This window comes from Vulpes lagopus, chromosome 8 (genome assembly GCF_018345385.1).
Source record: "Vulpes lagopus strain Blue_001 chromosome 8, ASM1834538v1, whole genome shotgun sequence".
In the NCBI taxonomy this organism is placed as follows: domain Eukaryota; kingdom Metazoa; phylum Chordata; class Mammalia; order Carnivora; family Canidae; genus Vulpes; species Vulpes lagopus.
The window spans coordinates 250,260-273,918 of record NC_054831.1 but is presented as its reverse complement, the minus strand read 5'-3'; the positions used below and the strand labels follow the sequence as shown (position 1 = coordinate 273,918).

Here is a 23,659-nt window from a genome sequence, read left to right as displayed (position 1 = left end):
TCGGGGGCTGCGTTAGCGGCTCCTCCCGCTGTGGGCCCCCTTAACCTGGGGTCGCCTGAGATGGCTCGCTGATCCAGGCCCCCGTAGTCAAGCCACACGTGTCCTCTTTGTCTTTTCCTTTTTTTCACCTGGGCATCAGATTTCAATTGCCTATTGGGAAAGAAGGAATCTAATTCTGTAAACTGGATGTTGTTTGCCTTCTCATCTACTGGCGGGGGGGAGACCGCGTCAGGAGCACCCAGTGAGCTCATGGAGCCAGGGCCTCCCACACCTGCTCACTCCCATGACCACTCCTGTATTGTGCAGAGATAAAAATCACACATCCGTCCCAACCGGCTGGGTCATTTTTCCAGAAAAGGATAAATACTTATAACTGGAAGAGGTTAAAAGCAGGGATTGGAGACTTCAGATTAAACACAGTAGATGGTATTCATTTGTGCTCCTTCAAACCCCCACCAGTAGGACGATGAAGGAATTTTTTTTTTTTTTTTTAAGTTTAAACCAGTCAGAGCAAAGACCGGAGAAGGAAACCACAGAAGGCGAGTGTCAGCTACGTTTCAGATGTTGGAAAACGGGCAGATGAGTGGGGAAGGCTGAAACCCCACAGCCTGCTGGAAAGGGAGCGGGGGCAGGCTGCTGTGTCCCCAGACGGGAACGTGGGGCAGCCCTGATGGCAACTGGGGCTGGAAGCAGCCTGACTGCGTCCGGGAGGGACAGGTATGGGACCCCCTGTCCTGGGGCGGCTCGGATGAGTGACTAAGTGCCCCACTCAACGCGGAGGCTGAGGGAAAGCCTCTAACCTCCGCGTTGCCACGGGCCCTCCCTGTCTCTGCTCCCCTGGAGAGGTGGCCAGGCTGACCTCGTGGAGACAGGAGACTGTCCAGAAGTCCACCTGGCCTTACGGGAGCCTGGCAGGTATGGACGTGGTGGCTCCCCCCAGCCCACATGGGGCCTCCAGCCAGCATTTCAGAGCCTTCTCCAGACTTCCTTTCAGAAACACTTTCAAACTCACAGCAAAGCTGTAGGACTGAGAACAGCACCTAGACCCCCCCCCCCCCCGTGTGCCCTAACTGGATTGCACCCGTTCCAGCATTTCACACACGTGCTTTGTGATCGGTGCTTCCCTCTGGCCTGCTTCCTCACCCCCACTCCGTGTGCACGCACAAGCACACGTGAACACGCAGGCACACGCAGGCCTTCTGAGGCATCTGAGGATGAGTTGCAGACTCCAGAGCCCTTGACCCTGAAGGCGTGTATTGCTCAGACTGGAATGCTCCTTAGCCTTTCCACGGAGGCAGCTGGTGCTTGGTCGTACTCTGGTCTTGTCAGCCAGCCAGGCGATGTCCTCCTTGCTGTTGTCCCAGTCTAGGACGGGACACGGCACTTAGCTGTCTCGCCTGTTGGGTCCTTGGAGCTGGAGCATTTCGTTTTTCCTCATCTTTTATGACATTGACAGTGTTGAAGAGCACAGTCCTTTTTATTTTTAATGGGATGTTCTCCATGTGTGGTTTGTCGGCAGTTTTCCCGGGATTAGGTTCAGAGGACACACTCCCAGCTGGACTGCTACCCAGGTGGTGTCACGTCCTTGTGGGGTCGCGATGGGGACACCATCCAGCCTCATTGGCGGTGTGAATCTTGATTCCTCCAGCTTTCTAGTTCTTACTAGTCTTAGTTACTATTCTTATTTATTATGGTTACTAGTTTTTCTCTTTCAATCGGTAGCAGTTGGTGAAAGACACCTTGAGACCTTACAGTTATCCTCTCACCAGGCTGCCCCTAGATTTCACACCCACTGCACCAGATGGCCCCAGACTCGTGCAGTCCTGGGCCTCACTTTTAAACTCAGGCCAATAACCAAGGATCACCAGAAATTTGAGGAAATCTATCTCTTCAAGGACAGATACCAAAGTAGTGCTCAGAAGAAACAGCCTGTGCCAGGAATGGAAGGAATGCAGAAACAAGCCGTACAGGATCCACAGGGGATTCCGTCTTTTATCTGTCCAACGGGCAAGACCCAGAAAAGTGCTTTTACACTGTGTCATGCTCGTGAGGCGTAGGGATCAGAAGTGTAAGATTTTTTTGTCCTATAATTTTAGATTTTAGCCCTATTTGTAGTAGTAAACTATTGGTAATTGACCACCAGGAGGCTGGCTCGTCCATATTCTGGAACATCAAGCAACTGTGCAGAGACTGGGGAGGCTCCGTCTGCTGCTGCTCGTGGGGAAAGGGAGGATCGCACACTACCTAAGCCGTACAAAGTAAACAGGTGGCGCTCGGAGCCACTGGGGAGGCAGCTGCAGGCTTTGGCAGTGGGCAAGAGGGGGCTTTTCCCTGCTGGCTCACCCTGGCATCCTGAGGCTTTGAACCTCGCCGACGTACTACTGTCTTACATTTTCTGGAAAGCCTCACAGAAGAGAAAACCTGCATCTGTGAAACAGGAGACACAGGGAGGACAGGGATGCTTGCAGATCTAGAAATGTCGCAGAGAGGACCATGCTGGCGCGGAGGCTGTCTGGAAGATGAAGTGGAGGAAATCCTCCAGATCAAGGATTCACGTTGCGGGAGGCCCAGAGGCCACAGCCCAGAGCAGTGAGGAGACCGTTAGAGAAATCACGTGAGGAGCGTGTATGGAACTCAAGGCACAAGTGTCCATATGGGAAGTGTGTCCACCACGTTCCTAGTGCAGCCGACGAGCAGAGATCCCCGCGGGACACACCAGCAGGAAATGTCAGGATGGGGAGAGGCCCAGAGAGCTCCCAGGGCGAGAGCGAAGGAAACGGTACCGGGCTTGTCAGGGGCAACACCGGCAGCTATGAGACGATGCGGCGGGCAGTGGTGCGGACGAGAAAGGAAATCCTTCCCACCCGGGGCCCTTTGCCCCACCCAACGTGACTTCTGTGCAGAGGAAAGAAAATAATTCTCCAGATACACAATTTTTCAAAGGTTTGACTCCTGAGCACCCTGAAAAGCACATGTGCAGAGGAAAGAGCAGACCAGGAGCGGCGGGCAGGGAGCCCCGTCAGCATGCGAGCAGCATGGAGAGAAGGGCTTCCCGGGTCACAGCCACTGAAGAGTTTTAAACCCTGTAGGGACGGGGCGCCCGCAAGGCCCAGCTGGTTGAGCATCCGACTCTAGGTCTCAGCTCAGGTCTTGATCTGGGAAGGTCAGGAGCTCTGTGCTCAGTGCAGAGTCTGCTTGGGGTTCTCGCTCCCTCTCCTCCCGCCCCTCCCGTGTGTGTGTGTGTGTGTGTGTGTGTGTGTGTGTGTGTGTGTGTGTGTGTTCGCTCCCTCTCTCCCTCTCTCCCTCCCTCTCTCTTTCTCTCGCTCTCAAAAATAAAAATTCCGCAGGGAGAGTTCGGGCTGAATTAGTGATAGGAACATGGAAAATTAAGTAAATGGAAGAGGTGCTTAGTGTCTCAGGGAGGGTGGACAATAAAGAAGCAAAATAGACTTATGATTCACCATGGCTCAACCTGTGAGAAGTACTCGAATGATCAATTATATAAAAACCAAATTCAAAATTCAGCCACTGCAGAGGGGGTGTAGGCAGGCTCAGGAGGCCGAGTTCCAGCAGGGCCGGGGCTGCTGATGGGAGTTGCGGCAGGAGGGCCCGAATGGCTGGGTTTTGTCTCAAGCCCTCCTTGACGTGTGTAATCACGCCATGGATCACTGGATAAAAGTTAAGATGAAAGCAGTAGCTCTGAGGGCTTACAGCCACCCGTTCAGTTTTAAAAGTTGAAAAGCCGCAGTCAAGGTGGTACAGCCCAGGATCGCTCCAGCAGTCGCCATCGGGTTTTTCTTTTGACTTATGACAATACTTAAAACTCTGGAATATAACATTTTTTTATTTCGACCGGAAGAGAAAGCTAAAGGTAGCGGACCGGTGGAACCAGCACGTGAGACCTGTCAGCTGCCCCGCGTCTGTCTTGGGGGGATGCACAGTGTCTGCCTCGCGCGCAGCCCCTGCCCAGGCACCTAAACCATGTCTGGAGTTAAAGACAGTGGTGGGGAGGGACGGAGGCTTCTGTTCCCTTGTTGTTCTGCGTTTGGGTTCTTTTCGTTTTGCTTGCTTTTTTTGAGAATATAGTTGAAAATTTGCCAGTATTTTAATTTGAGCAAAGATGAGAGTAAGATGTTCGCACAATATTTGGAAATGCGGGATGCTTCCGTCCTAACATAGACCCAAACATCGCTATCCGGGCTTGCGGGAACTGTTTGCACAGAGATGTGATTCGCAGGCGATAAAGTTCCCACTTTCCAGGATGCGTTCGCCCTTCTCAGCGTGTTTACAGAATCACGCAGCCCTCAGCCTGCGTAACCCAGAGTGATTTTAAGCTCCCACTGCCCACCCTGCGTCGGGCTCTCCTGCCGCGCACCGCACCTAAACCAGGTCCTCACGCCGGGCCTCTTCCCGCGTCTGCAGAACCGGTCCACGGGCTGGCACGTATCACGTCCTATCCCCTTCTAAGGTTGAAGGGTTTTTGGATTTTCTGAGGGGAGTCCCTCAGACTCCCTACCTTGCTGCTCTACAGTCCCTACCTTGCTGCTCTATCTCAAGTTTCCAGAGAAGAGTAAGCGATCATGATGGTCAAGAGAAGGGGGAAAATACCAGGAAGGGGGTCTCAAGACACTGAGTTCTTATTCTGAAACAACCCACAGCGTACAGGAAAGTACAGTACAAAGAACTCCTTCACCCGAGCCCTCCATCCGGATTTCGCCAGTTGTCCTAATCTTGTTTATTGCAAGAGATCTGATCTAAGATGAAGCACCGTGCCCGATCATCTGCTCTCTCCAGTCTGGAACATTCTTCCTTTTTTCCCTGATTCTCACGATTACAGGCTGGCCAGTCTGTGATGGCCCTAATATGGGCTCATCGAGTACTTGCTGACGATCGGACCCTAGGCTGAGCTTCTTGGCCCAATCACAGGAGCGACGGCAATCCTGGTACGGCCTGCGAGGTGGCCCATGGTGCCGTCTGTCCGTTGCTGGCAGTGTCAACATTGAATGGCATTTGACAAGCTGCTCTACTGAAGTTACTTGTCTTTTGTGATTAATAAGCCTTTTGTGGAGAGAGTTTGAGGCCCTCACCCACCCGCCTGGTTGGATTACTCTGATGGCTGCCAAATGATGGTTTTTTTTAATTCCATCTTTTGTGCTTCTGGAAGGGTTTTCTCTGCATTTGCTTACTTCATATCACTGTGGACTCGTGGATTTGTATTCTAGTCGCATCAGAATTTGAATTACACAGTTCGGGTTATCATCCGACGCTTGATAATGTGCTGCTGTCTTTGTCTTGATTGTGAGTTGCCCCTCGTTGGCCCTCGGACGTCCCTCCGCGCAGGCTCTCGTGCCCAGTTGGCACATCCCATCCCTAGAGCACTTACTTACTATCTTAGCCAGCAAGACATTCCAGGAACGGTTTGTGCCTTGCCCACTTCACCCCAAAGACCAAAGAGCCCTGGTCCTTCCATTGGAACGTCGCAATTAAAAGCCAAGACCCGGTACGCTCAGTGTGCCCGTTGCTTCTTGGCGTGTCAGGAGTTCCCGCCGTCAGCTCCCTCAGGACGGCACAGCACGACCCAGCCCGGCATCTCCCTCCCGGCAGTGAGAATCTGGCTCTGCTCCCGCCACTGCCTGGCCAGCACCATCGCTCTTTCCTGACCACCTCTGCAGAAATGGGGTTCAAGAAGTGTTTACTAGTGTTTACTATTGCACGGATAAAAGATAATTGGTGAGAAAGCCAAAGACATCAAGTTACCCTTCTAAAACAAGTAAATTCCTATGCTTGGTGTTGACATCTCTAATTCAGAGTCATTCCAGATACAATCATAGAACGGAACGTCGGGGGCATTGCTGTGCCATCTGGCAAGGCTGTAATTTAAACGTTGTCTCTTGTATGAAAAGTATATGGGTGTGTGTCTGGATTACAAATGTGTCTGAGTGTCCATCTCTTGAATTTCAGGGCACCACCAAAATTAACACTTTCAACTGGTCCAGGGTCCGAAAACTCAGCTTCAAAAGGAAAAGGTTTCTCATCAAACTGCACCCAGAGGTCCGTGTAAGTATGATTTTGAGGACTTTCTGAATTCCAGGAGAATTTCTCCTGCTAGATAATGACTCGTTAATTATTTTATGAATCACTTCAGCGTCATGCCCACAAGAATTTAAGGATGGGTTTGGAATTGGGCTGTGGAAGGGCCTCGGGTAACCTGCCAGCGGGTCTTGCTCCTGAGGGTGGGGCTGCACACACCACTCTTGGCCAGGCCAGCTTTCAGGTTCAGCAGGTCTGGTCTGAGAGAGAGAAGCTTGCAGGGGCTGCGAGAACAATCCGTCGATTGCAGCCTCTTTGCCGTCCATGTGAGGAGGCTGAGACACGAGGTATTTCACTGTGATCTGAAGCCCTACGGCAGAGTAGCGTCAGAGCTTCTGTCCAGAGTAAGGGACGTTCCCAGTATTCTCGTGTATTCAGAAACTGACCTTACGCTGGCTCCGATTGGAGAAGCCTTGATTCTCAGAAAATAAATACTCCTTCCTTTTGAGATTGTCAATCAATAAAGTCATCATTATATTATATGTAAATTTACTGAAAATGGGTAAAGATGGAAAAACGTAAATATCTATGCAGTCTGATAGGAAAAATCCAGTACTTGAAGCGATTCGAAGGTGTACAATTTCCAGTGCACAGAGGAGGTCAGGAACTGCGAGCGGATTAGCCGCACGGCTGCGGGAGGAGGCTGAGGGGGTGTCTGAGCACAGACGGTGAGCGGTGGGCAGAGCGGCTCCACCTGAGCCTCGCAACAGGTGCATGGGCTGCATGTGCGTCTCCTGTCTGTAGAAGCGTGAAAGGGTGGCTTGCCTGTTCCTCAAGCATCTGTTGTAGGGGCGGAAGGAAAGTCTAAGGAATGCTAAAAACATACACAGAATGCGGGCAAAGGGCTGCTTTTTGCTGAGTGTGAGCACTGTTTCCGGGGCTGTTCCTACAAGCTCGGGATGGAGAGGATTCTGTGCGCAGCTGCCGGAGCAGCGTGGTGCTCGGGGCTCCAAGGGGCCACCACACCTGCCCGTGCAGAGCTGCAGCTTATATCCCGCGGCACTTAGATTTCAAAGACTGAATATAGGAGTCCAGGTAGTACAGTGTCTCTGGAAGGTAATTCGGAAATACGTCACGAGGCTCAAAAATGTGCATTATTGCGGCACCTGGCTGGCTCTGTCGGAAAAGCGTGAGACTCTTGATCCTGGGATCATGAGTTCGAGCCCCATGTTGGGTGTAGAGATTACTTAAATTTTTTTTTAATGTACATAATTTAGGGTCAGTATTAGCATTTCTCAGAATTTATACTGAGCAGTAACTGTGAGAGATAACGCCATCGTGTCTTCAAGATGACGCGTGTGAGCCTTTGAAACCGTGTGTCCTGCACACCCAGAACACCCCCGGGACCCCACCGGGAGATGATCAAGCAGCAGCAGATAGTTCCCCGGCAGAGACGATGCCCTGGTTTGCTGGGTGGGGTGTGTCACAAGGATACACTTGGAAATGTCAGCAGTTGTGTGATCGTGGCTGACTGCGTTTTTCTGATAATTTCTGCAGTGAATGTGTACATACCGTTCTCCTTCTCTTGAATGTAAGTGGTGCCAGAAGTCTTTATAGATAAGTTTCAGAAGTACAATGCTGAATGCTTCCTAAATTTTCTTCTTGAATTGGTTCCTTGAATCTTTGTGCTTTGTTTCTAGGGACCTTACCAGGACACGCTGGAGTTCTTGTTGGGCAGTAGAGATGAATGTAAGAACTTCTGGAAGATCTGTGTGGAATACCACACCTTCTTTAGGCTCTTCGATCAACCTAAGGCCAAAGCTAAAGCCGTCTTCTTCAGCAGGGGCTCGTCCTTCAGATACAGGTGGGGCAGCCCCACACGCCAGGCGGGGCGCTGGGGGCTTCGCGGGACTGACGCTGTAGCGTTCTTGTCAGGAAACAGGGCTGTGAAATGTGTCCGAGAATTGCACACAGAAGGCAGCTAGCAGGACTGGCGGAAGCACATCAAGTGAATCCGTGGGGAAATGGCTTTGATTAAAAACTGAAGAGATTCAGTTACGCTTACTACAAAGTGTAACTTTAAAACATATGTGCGTGTGGGCAGCCCAGGGGGCCCAGCGGGTTAGCACCGCCTGCAGCCCAGGGCGTGACCCGGGGGCCCCGGGATCGAGTCCCACGTCGGGCTCCCTGCGTGGAGCCTGCTTCTCCCTCTGCCTGTGTCTCTGCCCGTTTCTCTCTCTTTCTCTCTCTGTCTCTCATGAATAAATACATTTTTAAAATCTTTTAAAAAAAATAATAAATAAAACGTATGTGTGAACTTTGAGGGTCGGCAAGTGTTACCTTGTCTTTGTGGAAGATTAATGCTGTGAATCTCAATTGGTTCTTTTCTCTAAAATCCGAACCTTTATTCACAGTGGAAGAACTCAGAAACAGCTGGTGGATTACGTCCGGGACAGTGGGGTGAAGAGAGTTCCATATGAAAGGTAAGCCCCGCGGTCTTCATGCTGCAAGATATATGCTTTAAAAATCAGTATTTTATATACTTTAGCCTTTATTTGAACAGAAATCATCTCACACACATAGACATGTATTTTGACACTTGAGTCCTGTTTCTCTTCTCTTCCAACGATCACGGATGAACATCCTGGTAGTGTGTGTGGGCGGGGGTCCTCTTGCATGTGAGCCTTTGCTCACTGTGGTCGGTTTTCACTCTGGAAATTCATGTTGTTCCTTTGCGGGTGAGATTTCTCTTCAGTGTGGGGGACAGTTGTACTTCTTCTGCGACATCCATTTTCTGTTTGAGTCACTGCCTGTTTCTGGCCGGACAGCCTGAGGCGTGTTCTGAGAACCTTGCCCTGCCCCGCAGGCCCCGGGAGCTGGGACGTCGGCGTGGTGGCTCACACTTTGTTCTCTGTTTGCAGAAGACACAGCAAGACGCGGGTGTCTCTTCGTGCTCTGACTGCAGACTTGCCAAGGCAGGTTAGTGCTTCCGGTCGAAACACACATGACATTAATCACCTGCTCTTTGGGAAGATAAGCTGGCGTTGCCGCAGCGGGTGTCGGAGAATCAGCCCTGCTGTTCACGGGGACGCTCCAGTCCTGGGGCTGTTTGCAGAAGAGGAGGCCGAAGTCAGGAGAAGGCGTTGTGCGTTGGGTCGGGCGTTATGGTGTGTGTGACGCCAGGAATCCGGAGCCCCCACCTGTGCAGGACGACTCCCTAGCGCCGTCTCGGCTGCGCCCACTCGAGGAGGGGTGCTTGTTTGAGGAGAGCAGTGGGTGCAAGGGGCGTGCGCAGAATGGGTTAGCAGGGGACGCTAGCAGGTGGCCAAGTGGCCCGGGTAGAAAGGTTCTCAGAGCGCCGGGCTGGAGGCAGAGGCCTCCATGTGCCGTGACCTCTGAGTGACAGGGCTCCGGGCAAGTTTATCTTCTCTTTGTACTTTTAGTTTTCTGCATTGGGCTCCCTCTGCTTTCAGATTTCAGGAAAACAACTGAATGACTATTACCTTTATAAAAGGTTGAAACGGTGGAGGATGCCAGCTTTGGGAACTAGTCTACTTAATTAAACTATATTCACAGAGTGAAATTTTTAAAGATTTTATTTTTTTATTCATGACAGAGAGAAAGAGAGACACAGGCAGAGGGAGAAGCAGCTCTCCATGTAGGGAACCCGATGTGGGACTCGATCCCGGGACCTGGGATCTCACCCTGAGCTGAAGGCAGGTGCTCAACCGCTGAGCCACCCAGGCGTCCCTTCACTCTGTCTTTTAAGTAAAAACATTCCTTAGCTTCCCTAAGTATGTTTGGTATTTAGGAGTCTTTTTTCTAAATCAGTTGAAACTAAAAGAATTAACTTTTGTTTTTCTAACAAAGTTCAGCTTTGTGAATAGTCTAAAAGAGTACACATGGGGGCACCTGGCCGGCTCAGCCGGGAGGGCCGTGCATCTCTTGATCTGGAGCTCGTGAGTTCAAGCCCCGTTGGGTATGGAGCCTATTTAGAAAATAAATTGCATAAATAGTCTAAAAATTGCATTTAGACTTTCAGTTTTGATATTCTCTTTTAACAACCACAAGAGAAGGCTGAGTGTGGTTGAAGGATGATGGAAAGGTGATGTGATGAGCATCTGAGCAGATTAACCTGTGGCCTGAGAGCTACCGTTTTGTTTCTGCTGGGCTTCCACTGTGGCTTCCACCCCGGCAGTTGCCTGCACAGCACGCTGCTCCTCACACACGCGGTTACTCAGGACTGCTTGGTGATATTTTGGTCTCAACACCGTCTCGGTAGTGTTGTATGTGTGCGTGTCATCTGGAGCCTCCTGGAGGCACAGCTCTGTCTTGTGACGCATGAGAAGTGACACGACACGTAGCGAGGGGTCGGCCCACGTCCTCCTGTGAGGGACCTGAGTGAGGACTGGGCTCCCCTGCCCATGAGCCTCTTCTCACTCAGGCTGGGGGCTACGCCAGCGCTTCTGAGATGCGCCGGGCTCCTGTGCCGCTGGCGCTGGCAGTGACCCGCTGGGCAGTGAGCGCCAAGTGCAGCAGTTGGATGTGTGTGTCACGTGGGGTCTTGTTAGCTGACAGGTGTAGCTCACACCGTCTCACTGTCATTTCCCCTCAGAGCACGTCCTCATGCAACTTCAGGGTGACAGGGACACCCAGGAGACGTGAGTGCACGTGGCTAGGCTTTCATGATGGAGATTTTCTTCCTTGTAGACATTCAATAGCATTGGAGAAAAAAATGAAATTATAAGGGATTTAAAACAGGCGACCTGGGTCCTTTTGGAATCCTGTGTGCATTTGCAAATCTTCGTTCGGGGCAGTCTGGTCAATTGCCCTTCTTCGCAAAGGCTGGGATAGAAATGTGTGGACGTACTGGGCCGGCTCCAGGTAGCTCTGCGGCCTGCTAATGCTGATTTGTAATTTCACGTGTTCCTTTTTTCTTCTTCACTTGTGATCCCCAGAGCATCTCATTCACCGAGGGCATGAGGACTTCCGCATCCCCATCTTCAACAAACGCCTCCTTCTATTCAGTTCCTACCTCCCCGCTGGCCCCCCGAGGCCCGTGTGATTTCAAAGACAGCAGTGGCTCCCTCACAGAGCCCCAGGCTCCCGACGCCAAGAGGCCAGCTGCAGAGAGGAGCGGCGGAGCAGCAGCCGACGGCGACGCCAGACGGGCCCAGTCCCCTGGACCCCCTGCACCGCAGCCTTGCCAAGGTGTTGGGTTTTGTCGTGTTGTCAGGAGTGGCAGCCCCAGTCGTCCTGTGGGGCAGAGTCACGACAGCACCGTAGACCTAGAAGCAGGGGGTACTGGCAGGGAGCACAGAGCCGCTGGGAAAGGCGACCGTGGGGGAGGCAGTGGCTTGACCGGGGCCGCGCCGCCCCCCGAGGGGGAGCACCCACAGGGCCGGCAGGGTGGCGCAGGGGGGCCTGTTTTCACATTGACAAACACCCGGCTGCAGGTGTCTGAGGAGTTCATAGATGATGACCCAGCAGACATCTCTTTCTTTGCTGGAGGCTCGGAGGCCTTTTCCTTCCCTTACTGTGCCTTAGCCCCGCAGGCCCCGTCCTGTGGTCACCCAGGCTCCGCCCCGTCCAGCCCACACAGGTCCCCCACTGAGGCCATGCACGTGCACATAGAGCACAGTTTTGAGTTTGAGGGGGAAGGCGGCTTTGGCGGCGACGTGCACCCCTCAGACACCTCAGAGCTGTTTGAGGTGAAGGCACAAGCCAGCCTGATGCAGAGCCTGCTGAGCGCCTCAGAGACCAGCTCGCTGAGGAACAACCAGTCCGAGAACAGCTCCCTCAGCAACGTGCCCCTGCCCGGCGGCCTGTCTGTGCGCACGCCCAGCTCTGCCAATCAGTCCGAGGCCAGCTCCATGGCCAACTTCCCAGCCTGCTCGGTGCGCTCCGAGGCCAGCTCGGCCTTCCAGCTCTGTGACATCATCGACCAGTTAGAGCAGCTCAGCTACCCTCCCACGGCGGCCGAGGACTCCAGCAGCACAGACACAGATTCCTGGGGCGCCGAGGCTGGGGCCCCCCTAGACATGAGCCTTTTCTTCAGCAACCCTTTTGCACAGACAGGCGGAGAGAGAGTCATTTTCGATTTGCAGAGTATAAAGAATTTGACTCCAGGAGAGCGGGTAGATAAAAGCCCAGCCTGACGGGCCCCGGGCTCCGTCCAGGACGACCCACCTGCCCGCTCAGGTGCAGGGAGAGCGCAGATTGTTGGCTTTTAGACGTAGGAGGTGATTCTGTGTTCACGGCTAGATGTTCCGCTTCTTCCTAATTCTCTGATTGACGGTTCTGTGTTTGAATAGCAAAGGATACAACTTTGCTTAGAGTGATGGGAAAAGGCTTAAGATAGAGACGTGTTTCCGGCTAGGGGCTGATGGGTTAGTCTTTACAGCGTGGTTTTCCTGGCAGAGGCTTGGGTTCGCCAGAAACCTGCTGCTCTACACTTTGGGTGTCACACGGTCCTGCTTCACATTGATCTTTAACGGAATCTGTGTTTCATGCCTATTGCTGCTTCTTAAGATGAAGGGCGCTGCTCCGGCGTCCTTAGGACGGAGGTGTGGCTTGGTGCGTCCGGCCACCGCACGGGAGCCTGAGCGAGCCCTGCAGAGCCCAGATCCTGGGAAGGGCAGTGAGGCTCCGGCTGCACGTGGCGGGGTCCCTGGCACTGCCCGGGGCGCCCCTGGCCAAAGGCTTCGCCCACTGACTCAGACCAGAAACCGCGCCGTGTGTAGATAGTGCGCTTGTGGGAGCTTGGGTTTAAAATGCAACGGAAGTTTGAACTGTTTTCTCCTGTCGAGCTTAATTGGAATATCAGGTACTTGGTGCAGAAAAAGCATAACCGACGTACCCGTGCGCCTGAGGGGGGTGTGCAGGCTCTCAGCAGAGCTGCCTCCCTCAGACCCACGGGCTGGGTGGCTCGCTGTCCGCACCCCGGCGGCTCAGATGCTCACTCTGCCTGTGGCCGGGGCGTTTCCTTCAGGTCAGGTGCCCTATGACACGCCGTCGTCCTGGACGGTGTCCGTCTCCAAGGCCGCGGGAGAGGTCACGTGAGCAGGCAGGCTGAGGTGGCCGTGCCCACCGGGCGGGCGCAGCCGCGAGCACCGTGGCCTGTGCATCTGAGAGGTCCGGGCCGCTGCCCACAGCGCAGACCGTGGCCATCTGGAAGGACAGTTGCCTTTGTAGATGGGTCTGCAGGTTGGGTTTTGTTCTTTGGATTTCTGTAGTTCTTCCTTCTGGTCTCGGCCAGTAGAGCGATGCCACGTTCAGGGCGAAGTTTCCTAAACGTCCCGTGCCCACTGCAGGCTTCCCACCTGTCCCTGCGCCCGGGGGCCTGTGCGCACCGAGTAGCCAGCTGTCTGGGGCCGGGTGACGGCCTTTGGTCATCAGTGTTGACCGAAGCCTGGCAGGGGCGTTTTGCTAAATGTGTATAGATTCCCCGTTCCTGCAGCTGCCGTGACCTCCGCTGTGTCTCATTGCCGCCGTGCGGACACCAGCGCTGGGCGTGTCCTCCTCACTTGTGCCGCCCCTTAGAGCCGAGGCCTGCCCCCCCACCCCACCCCCGCACGCCGAGGGCCTGCGGCCGCTTCACACCAGCCGTGGAGCTGCAAAGAGACGCCCCAACCTGGGCGGAAGGGCGGCGGCCGTGGGAACCGCGGGGTGGAAGGGCGTGTCCCGGACTCTGCGCTCGCCCTGCGTCACTCAGAAGGGCAGCCTTGGACTTGTGGCGCGGACAGGCCGTCGGTCCCACGGAAAGTCCTCTTCCTGGAGCTCGTCCCGACGGCGTCGTCTCTGACAACCGTGCGCTCAGCCAGCCGCGCTGTCCCGGTGCGGGCGTGTGGCCGTGGGCCCCTCGGGGGCGGGTTAGAGCCCCCCCCCACAGGGCGGCGGCAGCGCCTCGACACACCTGTGGGTACGTGCTGCTCTCGGCAGCTGCTCGCGGGCCTTCCTGGAGAGGCGTGTGGTTTCCTCAATGAAACTTCATCTTCTGGAGCTGAGTTTTTAGCTTTTTATTTAGAAAGTTTTCAGAATAGACCAAAGCAGGCAGGGGAGTAAGCACCCGCTGCCCGTCGGTGCTTCCGGGCCCTGACGTGCGGGCGGCGCCCCCACACCTCCGCCTGCACCTGGGCGGGAGGACCCGTCCTCGCGTGGCACCACAGTCGGTCACGGGATCGGCGGCCTCTTGCTGTCCTCTGATGCCAGAAGTGCCTGCTGACACCCGGGTTGCTCAGCCTGGGCCCCACACGCAGTCAGCTCGCCGCACGTGGCCGGGACTGCCTCCCCCTCCTCGCTGACAAGACCCCCTCTTGGTGCCAGTGACTCGTGGGACGTGTCCCCACCTGTGCCGTCGCCCGCCCGCCCCTCCCCTGCTCCCCCAGAGGCACATGCCGCCCCCCACACCGGCCACCGCTACACGAGGCGGCACAGGGCCCAGGTGCTCTGTGGGCATCGCTGTGGGTGGGCTGTTGAGATTCAAGTTGAGCTTTTTAGCAAGGTCTAGAGACATTTGTGGGAGCTTTTCTCTCGCGGGGTGTTCCTGATGTGGTTAAGTTGGCAGATTTCCCTTTGTCGGGAAGCCCTGCTTGGAGGCGCCACCACTCGCCGCGCGCCCCCCCCCCCCGGGTGTCCGGGTGAGTTGTAAACCCCCGCCCTGAGGGAATTCTTTAGAGACCTGGGGGGAGAGCCCAGAGGACACGGCCTGCTGCAGACGGTCACCCTGCGTGTCGCAGGCAGCGACCTGGGCCTCCTGTCTTGCCCTAGTGAGAGCGGCTTTATCAGAAATAGCGGAGTATCTGGAACAGTTCTGATGGATGGAGGCTCCGTACCCCGAAGCAGCGTCAAGTCTGTCTTCCGTTCGCTTACGGCTGTCGATGACATTGCCTTTTCTGCGGAAGCCCCGTGCTGGGCAGGGATGCCGCCCTGCGAGGGTGGCCCCGTGCCCCTGGATTATGGGGTGAGTGTTCGCATCTGAGACGCGTGGACGGGGAGGCCGCGCTTCTTAGAGCAGGACCAGTTTGCAGAGTGTGTAGTTGAAAAGAGCCTGCAGAGTGTTGACAGTTCTCTTTGGCTAGACGCAGCCCTACCTCCGCCAGGAGGACGCCCACCCGGACGGCACCCTGCCACACACATGCCCACCGCCCCGACAAGTCCGCCTCCCGTACGCCTGCGCTAGGCCCACTATTTTTATTAGTTATCGAGTCTGTTTTTGTATCTAAGTCTCCAAAGTCCAGGTAGGTTATGCACGCCGACGTACGAATATTGAAGTCTAACAGCAGTAGGGTCTCAGGTGAGTGAGGTCAGCCGCGCTCTGCCAGGGGACAGTACCGCGTGCCCTCCAGTCAGTGGCTGTGGCTGTGGCTGTGGCTGTGCGCCTCCTCCGTGTGGCAGGGGAACTCTCGAGGATGGAGTCAGGGTGGTGCCCCCTCGGTCTCGCACAGCGCGATCGGAGGATCCACGCACGGTATCCCCGTGGCGTCGGCCGCCCCACAGCGCTGCAGCAGGTCTGATCGGCAGGTGCTGTGACCCCACACGGCCTCGTCCCCGGGCCATTGACGGTGCTCCCCACGCCGCCCCCTGCTTCCCTGTGACAGCGCCCATTTTAAAAGCAGTAACGATGCAGATGGACGGACACTAAACGCAAGACTTTGGACAGTTATGGGGAATCCCTCACTGTAGGTCTGTGGCTAAGCCGATCCCGTCGGTCGCTCACAGAGTCCTGTTTGAGTTGCGTGTCCTGTGGTCGCCCTCTGATTTTCAGTAGCAGCTCCTCCGGCCTCTGCTGCAGCGCAGTCCCGGTGTGCCGGGCGCACGTGTGCGTGTGTGCCACACGCGCCACCTTGGATCCCAGTGCCCGTGTCTCTGGCCCGCGTATTCCCTCCCACCTCGTGGAGCCTCAAAAACAAAATCCGGTTCTAGAACGGTCCCTGCACAGATGAAAATGTGAACGTCCTTCGGGCACTCGCGGTTGAGACGAGTCTGTGCTCTCCGGGCTGGGGCGCCCCCGCCGGGGTTTCAGAGTCACAGGGCTTGTCGCAGCTGGTGTGCGGGTGCCCGGGTGCGCCTCCTACCTGCAGGCATCGCCCTCCCCTCGGAAATGTGGGAAAAGCGACTCGCATGTCCTTACGCACTTAATTTATTCATTCTCCACAGAACACCATGTTGCCTGGTTGTGGTACTTACAAAATTTGTTTTCACTGAAATGGCCATATAAGTCTGCAGATATGTACTAATTCAGAACTTAATTGTTTATTCAATAAAATAAGGAAATATTTACTATGAACTTTTAAATGGGCCTTTTAGCTTCCTTTTCCTCTCCGCGTTCATAGTTCTGATCGGCGCATGTTAAAGATTGTCTCACGTATTAAATGAATCCCTGAAACAGCTACGTTTTGTTCTTACGTCTTCACTGACCCCTTCTCCTCCTGGGCTTCCGAGCAGCAGCCAGGCACCATGAGGCCCTGCGGCCGGTCCTCAGGAGTGCAGGTGACCAAAGGGGGCGGCCGTGTGGCGCGGCGGCGGCGCTCTCGGGCCTTCCGCTCGGGCCAGACGGCTGCAGCCGGCCTGCGGACCTGGACTCGGGGCCGCGCTGTTTGCAGCCTCGGGGACAAACACGGGGTCCGTAAGCTCGTGGTGCGCAAAACCCCTGCGGTGGGCGTCCTGACTCCGAAGGTGAGAACGCATTGCCCTTCTTCCCCAGCCGCCTGGAATCTTCCCCGTAGGCCCCCGACCACAGCGAGCCGCCGCTCAGATCCTGACCCAGTCTTCACTTGAGGTTCCACGTGGCCAGCACGAGCTCTGGCTGCCTCCAGACTCCTCGGGGCCCGGGGCCTGGGTGGTGGCCACCGCCAGCCCCAACGGCACAGGGGGCACCGGGCAGGGTGCTCCTGGAGGTGGGCGGCAGCCTGTCCGCGCCCGCCCCCCAGGGCCCCCGCTCGGGGTGAACAGGAGGATTTCATCAACAAACCCAGATTCCAAGGAACTGCCCAGAAGCGTCTCTTCCATCCCGTGTCTGCTTACGAAGGTGTAAACTGTGTGGCCTTTATTTTTGAATTATGCTGACGCCGACCACGTTTCTTTCCTGATGAGCATCCCCTGCAGGCTCTGTGGGGCTCGGGGCGGTCTGTTTTGGGTCCCTCACCCCTGGTGCTCCACTAGCTCCGGAGACCGTGGACAGGACGCGTCGTCTAGCAGAACCACGTGCGGGGGGCGGGCGGCCCAGGCCTGGGCGGGGGCCGGGCCACGGGTTTTCCTTACCACGGAGGAGCCCTGTTCGTTAAGAACAGAACCAGACACTGAAAACGCTTCTCGGGGGCTCCGTGGTGTCGATGGCAGCACACTCACCCCAGGCCCCCGCGAGCCGGGCCCCTGCCCTCCGCCTCGGGGTGTGGCCACGGGGAGGGCGCCCCGAGGAGGCAGGGATGCACTAATGCCCGTTCCCTGCCTACCGGCCATCTGTCTCCTCCCTGGTATTTTTGAGTAAAAGTGACTCGTGACGTCCTCGCCCCAAATGGGAGATTTACCTGGATTCTTTGTACAGCTTAGGTGTTTCCTTTTAGGAGTTAATCCATTATTCAAGCCAAACAGGGAATTTCTAGATCTTAACCTCCTGCTATCGTGTTAACCTTCAAACTTGGCCTTGAATTTTCCAAACCGAAGCTGGTTCTTCTTCCACCTTAGGCAAAATCTTCAAGATTGTTTATTTTACAGGGTTTTGAAAATGAATTTAAAGGAATGAAATGAGAATAAGCTTAAATTTTGCTCTGTGATATTGATATTGATCTTCATTACCTCATTAGGTGAATAACCGAAGGTGAACACGGACGGATGATCCTGTGCTCTTTAAAATATTTCAAAAATTGTAAGACAAATGTTTAGAAATTTTTGGAAATAAGGTCACCTGTCGAGTTGCTTACTGTTGGCAGCTTGCAGTGTTGTGAGTGTGGTTCTTGAAGATGACCAGCCTCTGACCTGCCCCCTCTGAGCGCAGAGCCTGGCTCGGACCGTGGGTTGGACGGTGCGGACTTGCCCCCGTGCCAGTGTGGAGACAGGAGTATAGAACTGCCGTGCGTGTTTTTCTGTTTCAAATAATTTGATGCTAGAAACCAAATTTCCCAAAATCCCTTGTCCATGGGTACAGGAATGGGTCATTCTTGATCTGCGGGGTCAGTAGAGTCCCACCTCCGTGTCTAAGTGGATTCGATGGAAGGGACTCTTCGTGACTCAGGAAAATATTCTTTTTTTTCTTTTTAAGATTTTATTTATTTATTTATTCATGAGACCCAGAGAGAAAGAGAGGGACAGAGACCCAGGCAGAGGGAGAAGCAGGCTCCACGTAGGGAGCCCGACGTGGGACTCGATCCCGGGTCTCCAGGGTCACGCCCTGGGCTGAAGGCGGTGCTAAACCGCTGAGCCACCAGGGCTGCCCTCAGGAAAATATTCTTGCAGGTTTTCAGTGGAGAACCTAGGGCGCAGGAGTCTGTTTTTACAAATGTTTAAGATTCTTTCTGCAACAGTTAAGGCTTCGTGTGTTCTGTGGTCTCCAAAACAATGTTAGCATTTTATGTTTTGTTTTGTTTTTTTTTAAGATTTTAATTATTTACGAGAGACACAGAGAGAGAGGCAGAGACACAGGCGGAGGGAGAAGCAGGCCCCATGCGGGGAGCCCGACGCGGGACTCGATCCCGGGACCCCGGGGTCACGCCCTGATCTGAAGGCAGGTGCTCCACTGCTGAGCCCCCCAGGCATCCCCAGATGTTAGCATTTTAAAAGCCCTGAAGACAGGTCGGTGCCCCCCACCCGAACTCGCCGCGTCCTCTTGCACGGTGTGCAGGCCCGCGTGGGACAGGCCGCGGCCCGTGGTGCTCCCGCACAGCCTCCAGCGTAGACAGGTCCGCGCCACGCCGCTTGCCCGGAAACCCCTCCCCGCGGGTTTGCTTTGGTAGGACCTGAGCGTACCTGACGTGCGGTCGGTCTGCTTACGATGTTTTACCGTAGCTGATGGATTTAATAAAAGCAAATGTTCAATGGTAGTTTGTGGTACTTTCTCGTCTATTCACGAAGTTGTGAGTTGATGATTTTTGTGAAGTGTCTGCAGTGAAAATACCAAAGGTGACTCGAGCTCCAGGACCCGCAGTAGTTCATTCCAAATGAGCCGCCTCTGCCCCGGCGCAGCGCCCTTCACAGGTTCATCACCGAGGGCCGTTGTCGGGAGCCGCGTTCTCTAGTTCGATGGCCCGATGAGCGCGTACCGGCCCGTCGGCCCGTGGAGCCCGGCCGCGACACCTCGGCGGGGACCGCCGCCTCGAGCCCTCCCTTCTGCTCCTTAGGCATAGTCGGCCTCGCAGCCGCGGCCGGGGGGGGGGGGGGGTGCCCGTCTTCGAGGAGGCACCGCATGGGGCGCTGGGGACAGGCTGGAACGGCAGACTTAGTTCCGCGTGACACGTCGGGTCTCACGCCCCGAGCGGTACACTGGAAACACGAGAGCTGTCGCTAAAGTAGCCTCTAGACTTTTTTCTGAATTCTCTCTGTGTGAGAAAATACCTCGTTACACGATTCTGGGCCTATTCTGGGCAAAAGGGGGTTTGGAGTATGAATCCTACGTAGCTCATCTTTGGAAACCCACCCGAGCCCCGCGCAGGGCGTCCTCCCTGCTGCGGGGACCAGCGGAGCCGTCCCCCGGTTGATCCCGTCTGGAGTGACCGGGCCCCTGACACCGTGTGGGGCAGGGGAGACGAGTGCCTCGTGATTCTAAGGTTGCTTGGCATATTTTAAATAAACATGTAATAAAAGCAAATTCTAATAAACTGGTTGTTAATTCCATACTCCACATTGTCCAGGTTTTCACTGTCGGCGAGTGTTCGCCTGTGTTCCAGCCTGTGTGGTGAGCAATCCCACGGGGAAGCTCTGCCGTCCGGGCGGGACCGCCGACGGCTCCCAGCAGCCCCCGGAGCTCCCGGTTTGTCAATGTGAAAATCAGGACCCTCCGTGCGGCCCCCTGGCCGGGCTGCGGGCTGCTTGGCGCCAGCGCTCGTGCCCGCCTGCTGAGCCGCCGCCTGGCACGGCGGTGTCCCTCGAGGAGCTCCTCCACACTGACCTGCTGGCCCCCACGCGTACACGTTTTAGGTCAAATAAGCCAAATGTTGGTTCCATAAACTGTCACCGTGGGCAACTGCACCCAAGTTCCGCCACAGTGTCAGGGGATCGTGCGGAAGCCGGCAGCAGGTCGTGGGGAGGCGCCAGGGGCTCCGGTCCAGTTACTGCTGTGCCAGCCGTGTGCGAGCTCCCTCGGCCGCGGTCACAGGTCATGGCAGTGGGCGTCGTGACGCTACATGGTGGTAAACGTGGCGTGGACTTCCATCACAGGCAGCTTCTAAGCCAGTTAAATTTCTTGTTCCAAACTCTGCTACAAAGATCGCTTTAAAACTTGCCAAATGGGTGACTGATGCCCCAAAGAGACGCGTAAGAAGTGACCCTTTAAGACTTAACTCTCGATGAGAGAATCCCTCTGCTGGGAAACGTGTGACGGACCTGGCCTCCGCAGCAGCCGCCTTAGAACCAGCCCGAGTTCTGGCTTCTGACTGGTCAAAACCCAACATTGTTTTAAGAAGAAAAAAAAAGTATTTGTTATGCGACATAATTCTAGAAAACGAATACAAAACTCTCATTAATAAAAAATTGAGAGAAGTAGAAAACAGTATGGTGAGTTCACACGAGCGAGTCTTTTTCAGCGGACGAAGAGCGAGTGTGCTAAGTGCTCTCCTGTGTTCCGGGGGTGTCGCCCCGCGTCCCGCCCCACGTTCCCCCCCACCCCCATGCTCCACTGCTCCGTGACGGTGCGGGAAGCGCCCTGTGACCGTGCCCTCTGCCTCGCGGGCCTCATGCCGCTCGTGTCTGTCACGGTCGCATCTTCCGTGGACAGAGGAGAACCCTTAGACGCGGAGCCCGGGTGTCCGACCGCCCTGGTGGGACCCGGGAGCCGACTGGCCAGCCGCCAGCCTGTCCATCTCACTGCGTGCCGCACTGAGACTTGGTGTGACCGAGGCTTTGCCACCACGCCTCCCAGCAGGCGCTGCCGGTGGCGGTCGGCTGATGTTGGTAGGGTGCCATGAGCACTGGTCTCTGGCCAGCGTGGCGGCCCTTTCTCATTTCTTGCTCCATCCCCTGCCTTGTTCGATTCCAGGCCTTTCCACGGAGAGTCCTCAGCCTTCTCCCTCCACCCGGAAGAGCCCACCGAGCCTGAGCCCCGTGTCTCGGGTGACTCTGGGCCCGGCCAGGCAGGGCTCGTCCCCCCTCCTGAGCCCTGCCCTTAGCGACGCCGGTGGAGTCAGGACGGACGGCGAGGAGGAGCCGAGACACAAGGTGGGCACCGCCCCAGCAGGCGGCTTGCTGCTGGTGGGCCTGGGCTGCAGGGGAGCCTGAGCGGGCAGGGCCGCGTGTGTGCGGGGGGCGCTGGCCCCCAGTGGGATCTGCCCGCAGAGCCACCGCCACCTGGGACTCCCCACTGCCTTGGCACAAGGGTGGGCTTCCTGGTTCACGCAGCGGCGGCTCCTGGCACCTGGGGTTTCAAGCGGGCACGTGGGCCTTGGGGCGCCCTCGGCCTCCACCCTCCCTCCCTCCCTCCCCCCATCGTTGGGGGGAGGCCTGGGTGCTGAGGGGTGTGCCCAGGGCCCCCATCTGGGGGCTCACGGCTGAGTGGGTCTGGAAGGAGGTTCAGGTGGGCCGGGGTCCGTGCTGGGGGTGTCGTAGGGGGAAGGGGACGAGTGAGGCGTGTGTGTCTAGGGGGGAGAGGGGAGGCGAGGCCCGCAGGCTCCTCCACGCGCTCAGGGTCGGGAGCGACGGGAGCGACGGCAGCGCGGAGGCTGGCGGGGAGGATGGCGCCCGTCACGCAGCCACCTCTGCTCCCCGGGCAGGTGGCTCCACGGCGGGCACCACGGCGGGCACCCGGCCGGGACCAAGGGGCAGGCTTCCCGATGTCTGGGGATCAGCGTGGTTGGAATATTGGGCTGCGGGCTGCGGTGACCCGGCGGCGTCGGTCCTCCTGCGTGGACAGGGTCCCCGAGCAGCGAGCGGGCCACTGGCAGATGGGGGAACACGTTGGCCTGCGTGGGCCTCCTGAAGGGGCCGCCCACGAGGGGAGCCGAGGGCGGGACAGGGCGGGCGAGCTGTGGCGACGGCGGGGGGCGCCGCGAAAGCCCAAGAGCTGCAGCACAGGCTGACGTTTGCACGGCGATTCCTTCAGAAAGAGGAGCGCAGGGCGCCTGGGACTCGGGGCGGAGCGGCTGCCTCGGCCGGGCCCGCCCCACAAGGGGCACATAAAATCTTTCTTAGAAAAATAACACGAGGAAACCTCATGAGGCGGCTCCGACCCGGTTCCTGTTTTTACTCGGAAGGAAACGCCTCGGGCCTCGGGGAGAGCGGGCGGGGCGGCGGCGCCCGCGGGCGCTCACGTCTGTGCTTCTTGCAGGGCCCGGCCGCGGACGAGGCCTACTTCATAGCGAAGGAGATGCTCGCCACGGAACGGACGTACCTGAAGGACTTGGAGGTTCTCACCGTGGTACGAGGGCTCAGCCCTGGGTCCGGCCCCACGCTCCGGGACCTCCCGAGCAGTTGCACTCGGCCGCCGCCCAGGCGCCTTCTGGCCCGCGACGTAGATTAGCCTCACCGCGTGGCCAAGGCCGGGGCGCTGCGTCGCCACGAGCGTCCGTGGGGAGCCTCTGCTGTGACGAGAGCAGCCGCGGTCAGCGGGGCACAGTGAGGCGCGCCCGCAGGGCCCGGGCCCCGGTCAGCGTCGGCTCTCCCCGCAGTGGTTCCGCAGCGCCGTGCTCGGGGAGGACGCCATGCCCGCGGACCTGATGACCCTGCTCTTCTCCAACATCGACCCCATCTACGAGTTCCACAGACGCTTCCTGCGCGAGCTGGAGCAGAGGCTGGCGCTCTGGTAACACCCGCCCGCCCGGGAGCTCCACCCCGGCCCGCCGAGCCGCGTCCCTGTCCCCAGGAACGTCCAGCTCCAGAAACTAATTCACGAGCGCCATTGTCCCACTCACGTCTATGCGGGAGGAGTAAGCCTGTAGGAGCGCTTGGTTCATCCTGTCCCCCGAGAGAGAAGGAAGTTGGAGGCAGGGGACCCCTTTTTCGCTGTCGCTGTCCCTCTGCCGTCTGTCAGGTGGTCCAGGGGTTACCACCGTTCCTGTCAGACGCGGGCCTTCCGGCCCAGCCGTCCCACTGCCTCTGTGGCCGTGGCTGGGGCAGTCGGGCACGTGAGCAGCCCTCAGCACGGCGCGCGCTCTAACAAGCCTTTGACCGCAGTCTCCCTCTCTGCTCCAGGGAAGGGTCTTCCCACACCCGTGCCACAGCCGGTCACCAACGAATCGGGGACATCCTGCGCAGGAACATGCATCAGTTAAAGGTAGTGTGGGTTGGTGCGACGACTCCGCAGCTGACAGTGCAACCTCGGCATTCCCCTCGGGACAGCGCCCCTGTCAGGGTCGGGTTTCCCTCAGGACAGCGTTGCTCCCCCAGAGCAGTTTTTCTCGTTAGGACAGTGTCCCCCTCAGGACAGCGTCCCCCTCAGGATAGCGTTGTCCCCAGAGCAGTTTTCTCCTCAGGACAGTGTCTCCCC

General features: G+C 56.7%; 1 protein-coding gene across 2 annotated transcripts in view; it reads left to right on the top strand.

Moving 5' to 3' along the window:
- The window catches only part of FARP2 (FERM, ARH/RhoGEF and pleckstrin domain protein 2), a 94,185-nt gene that overhangs the window by 56,490 nt on the left and 14,036 nt on the right, over positions 1-23,659 (top strand). Inside the window, exons 9-17 of one of the 2 annotated variants that reach the window (XM_041768142.1) lie at positions 5,962-6,051; positions 7,731-7,894; positions 8,445-8,513; positions 8,952-9,009; positions 10,989-11,241; positions 21,218-21,396; positions 22,502-22,591; positions 22,842-22,975; positions 23,365-23,446. In XM_041768142.1, the coding sequence (XP_041624076.1) occupies positions 5,962-6,051; positions 7,731-7,894; positions 8,445-8,513; positions 8,952-9,009; positions 10,989-11,241; positions 21,218-21,396; positions 22,502-22,591; positions 22,842-22,975; positions 23,365-23,446 (1,119 nt within the window). Of the gene's footprint in view, positions 1-5,961; positions 6,058-7,730; positions 7,895-8,444; positions 8,514-8,951; positions 9,010-10,988; positions 11,242-21,217; positions 21,397-22,501; positions 22,592-22,841; positions 22,976-23,364; positions 23,447-23,659 lie in introns of both variants that reach the window. The other variant, XM_041768141.1, reaches the window with a different exon arrangement.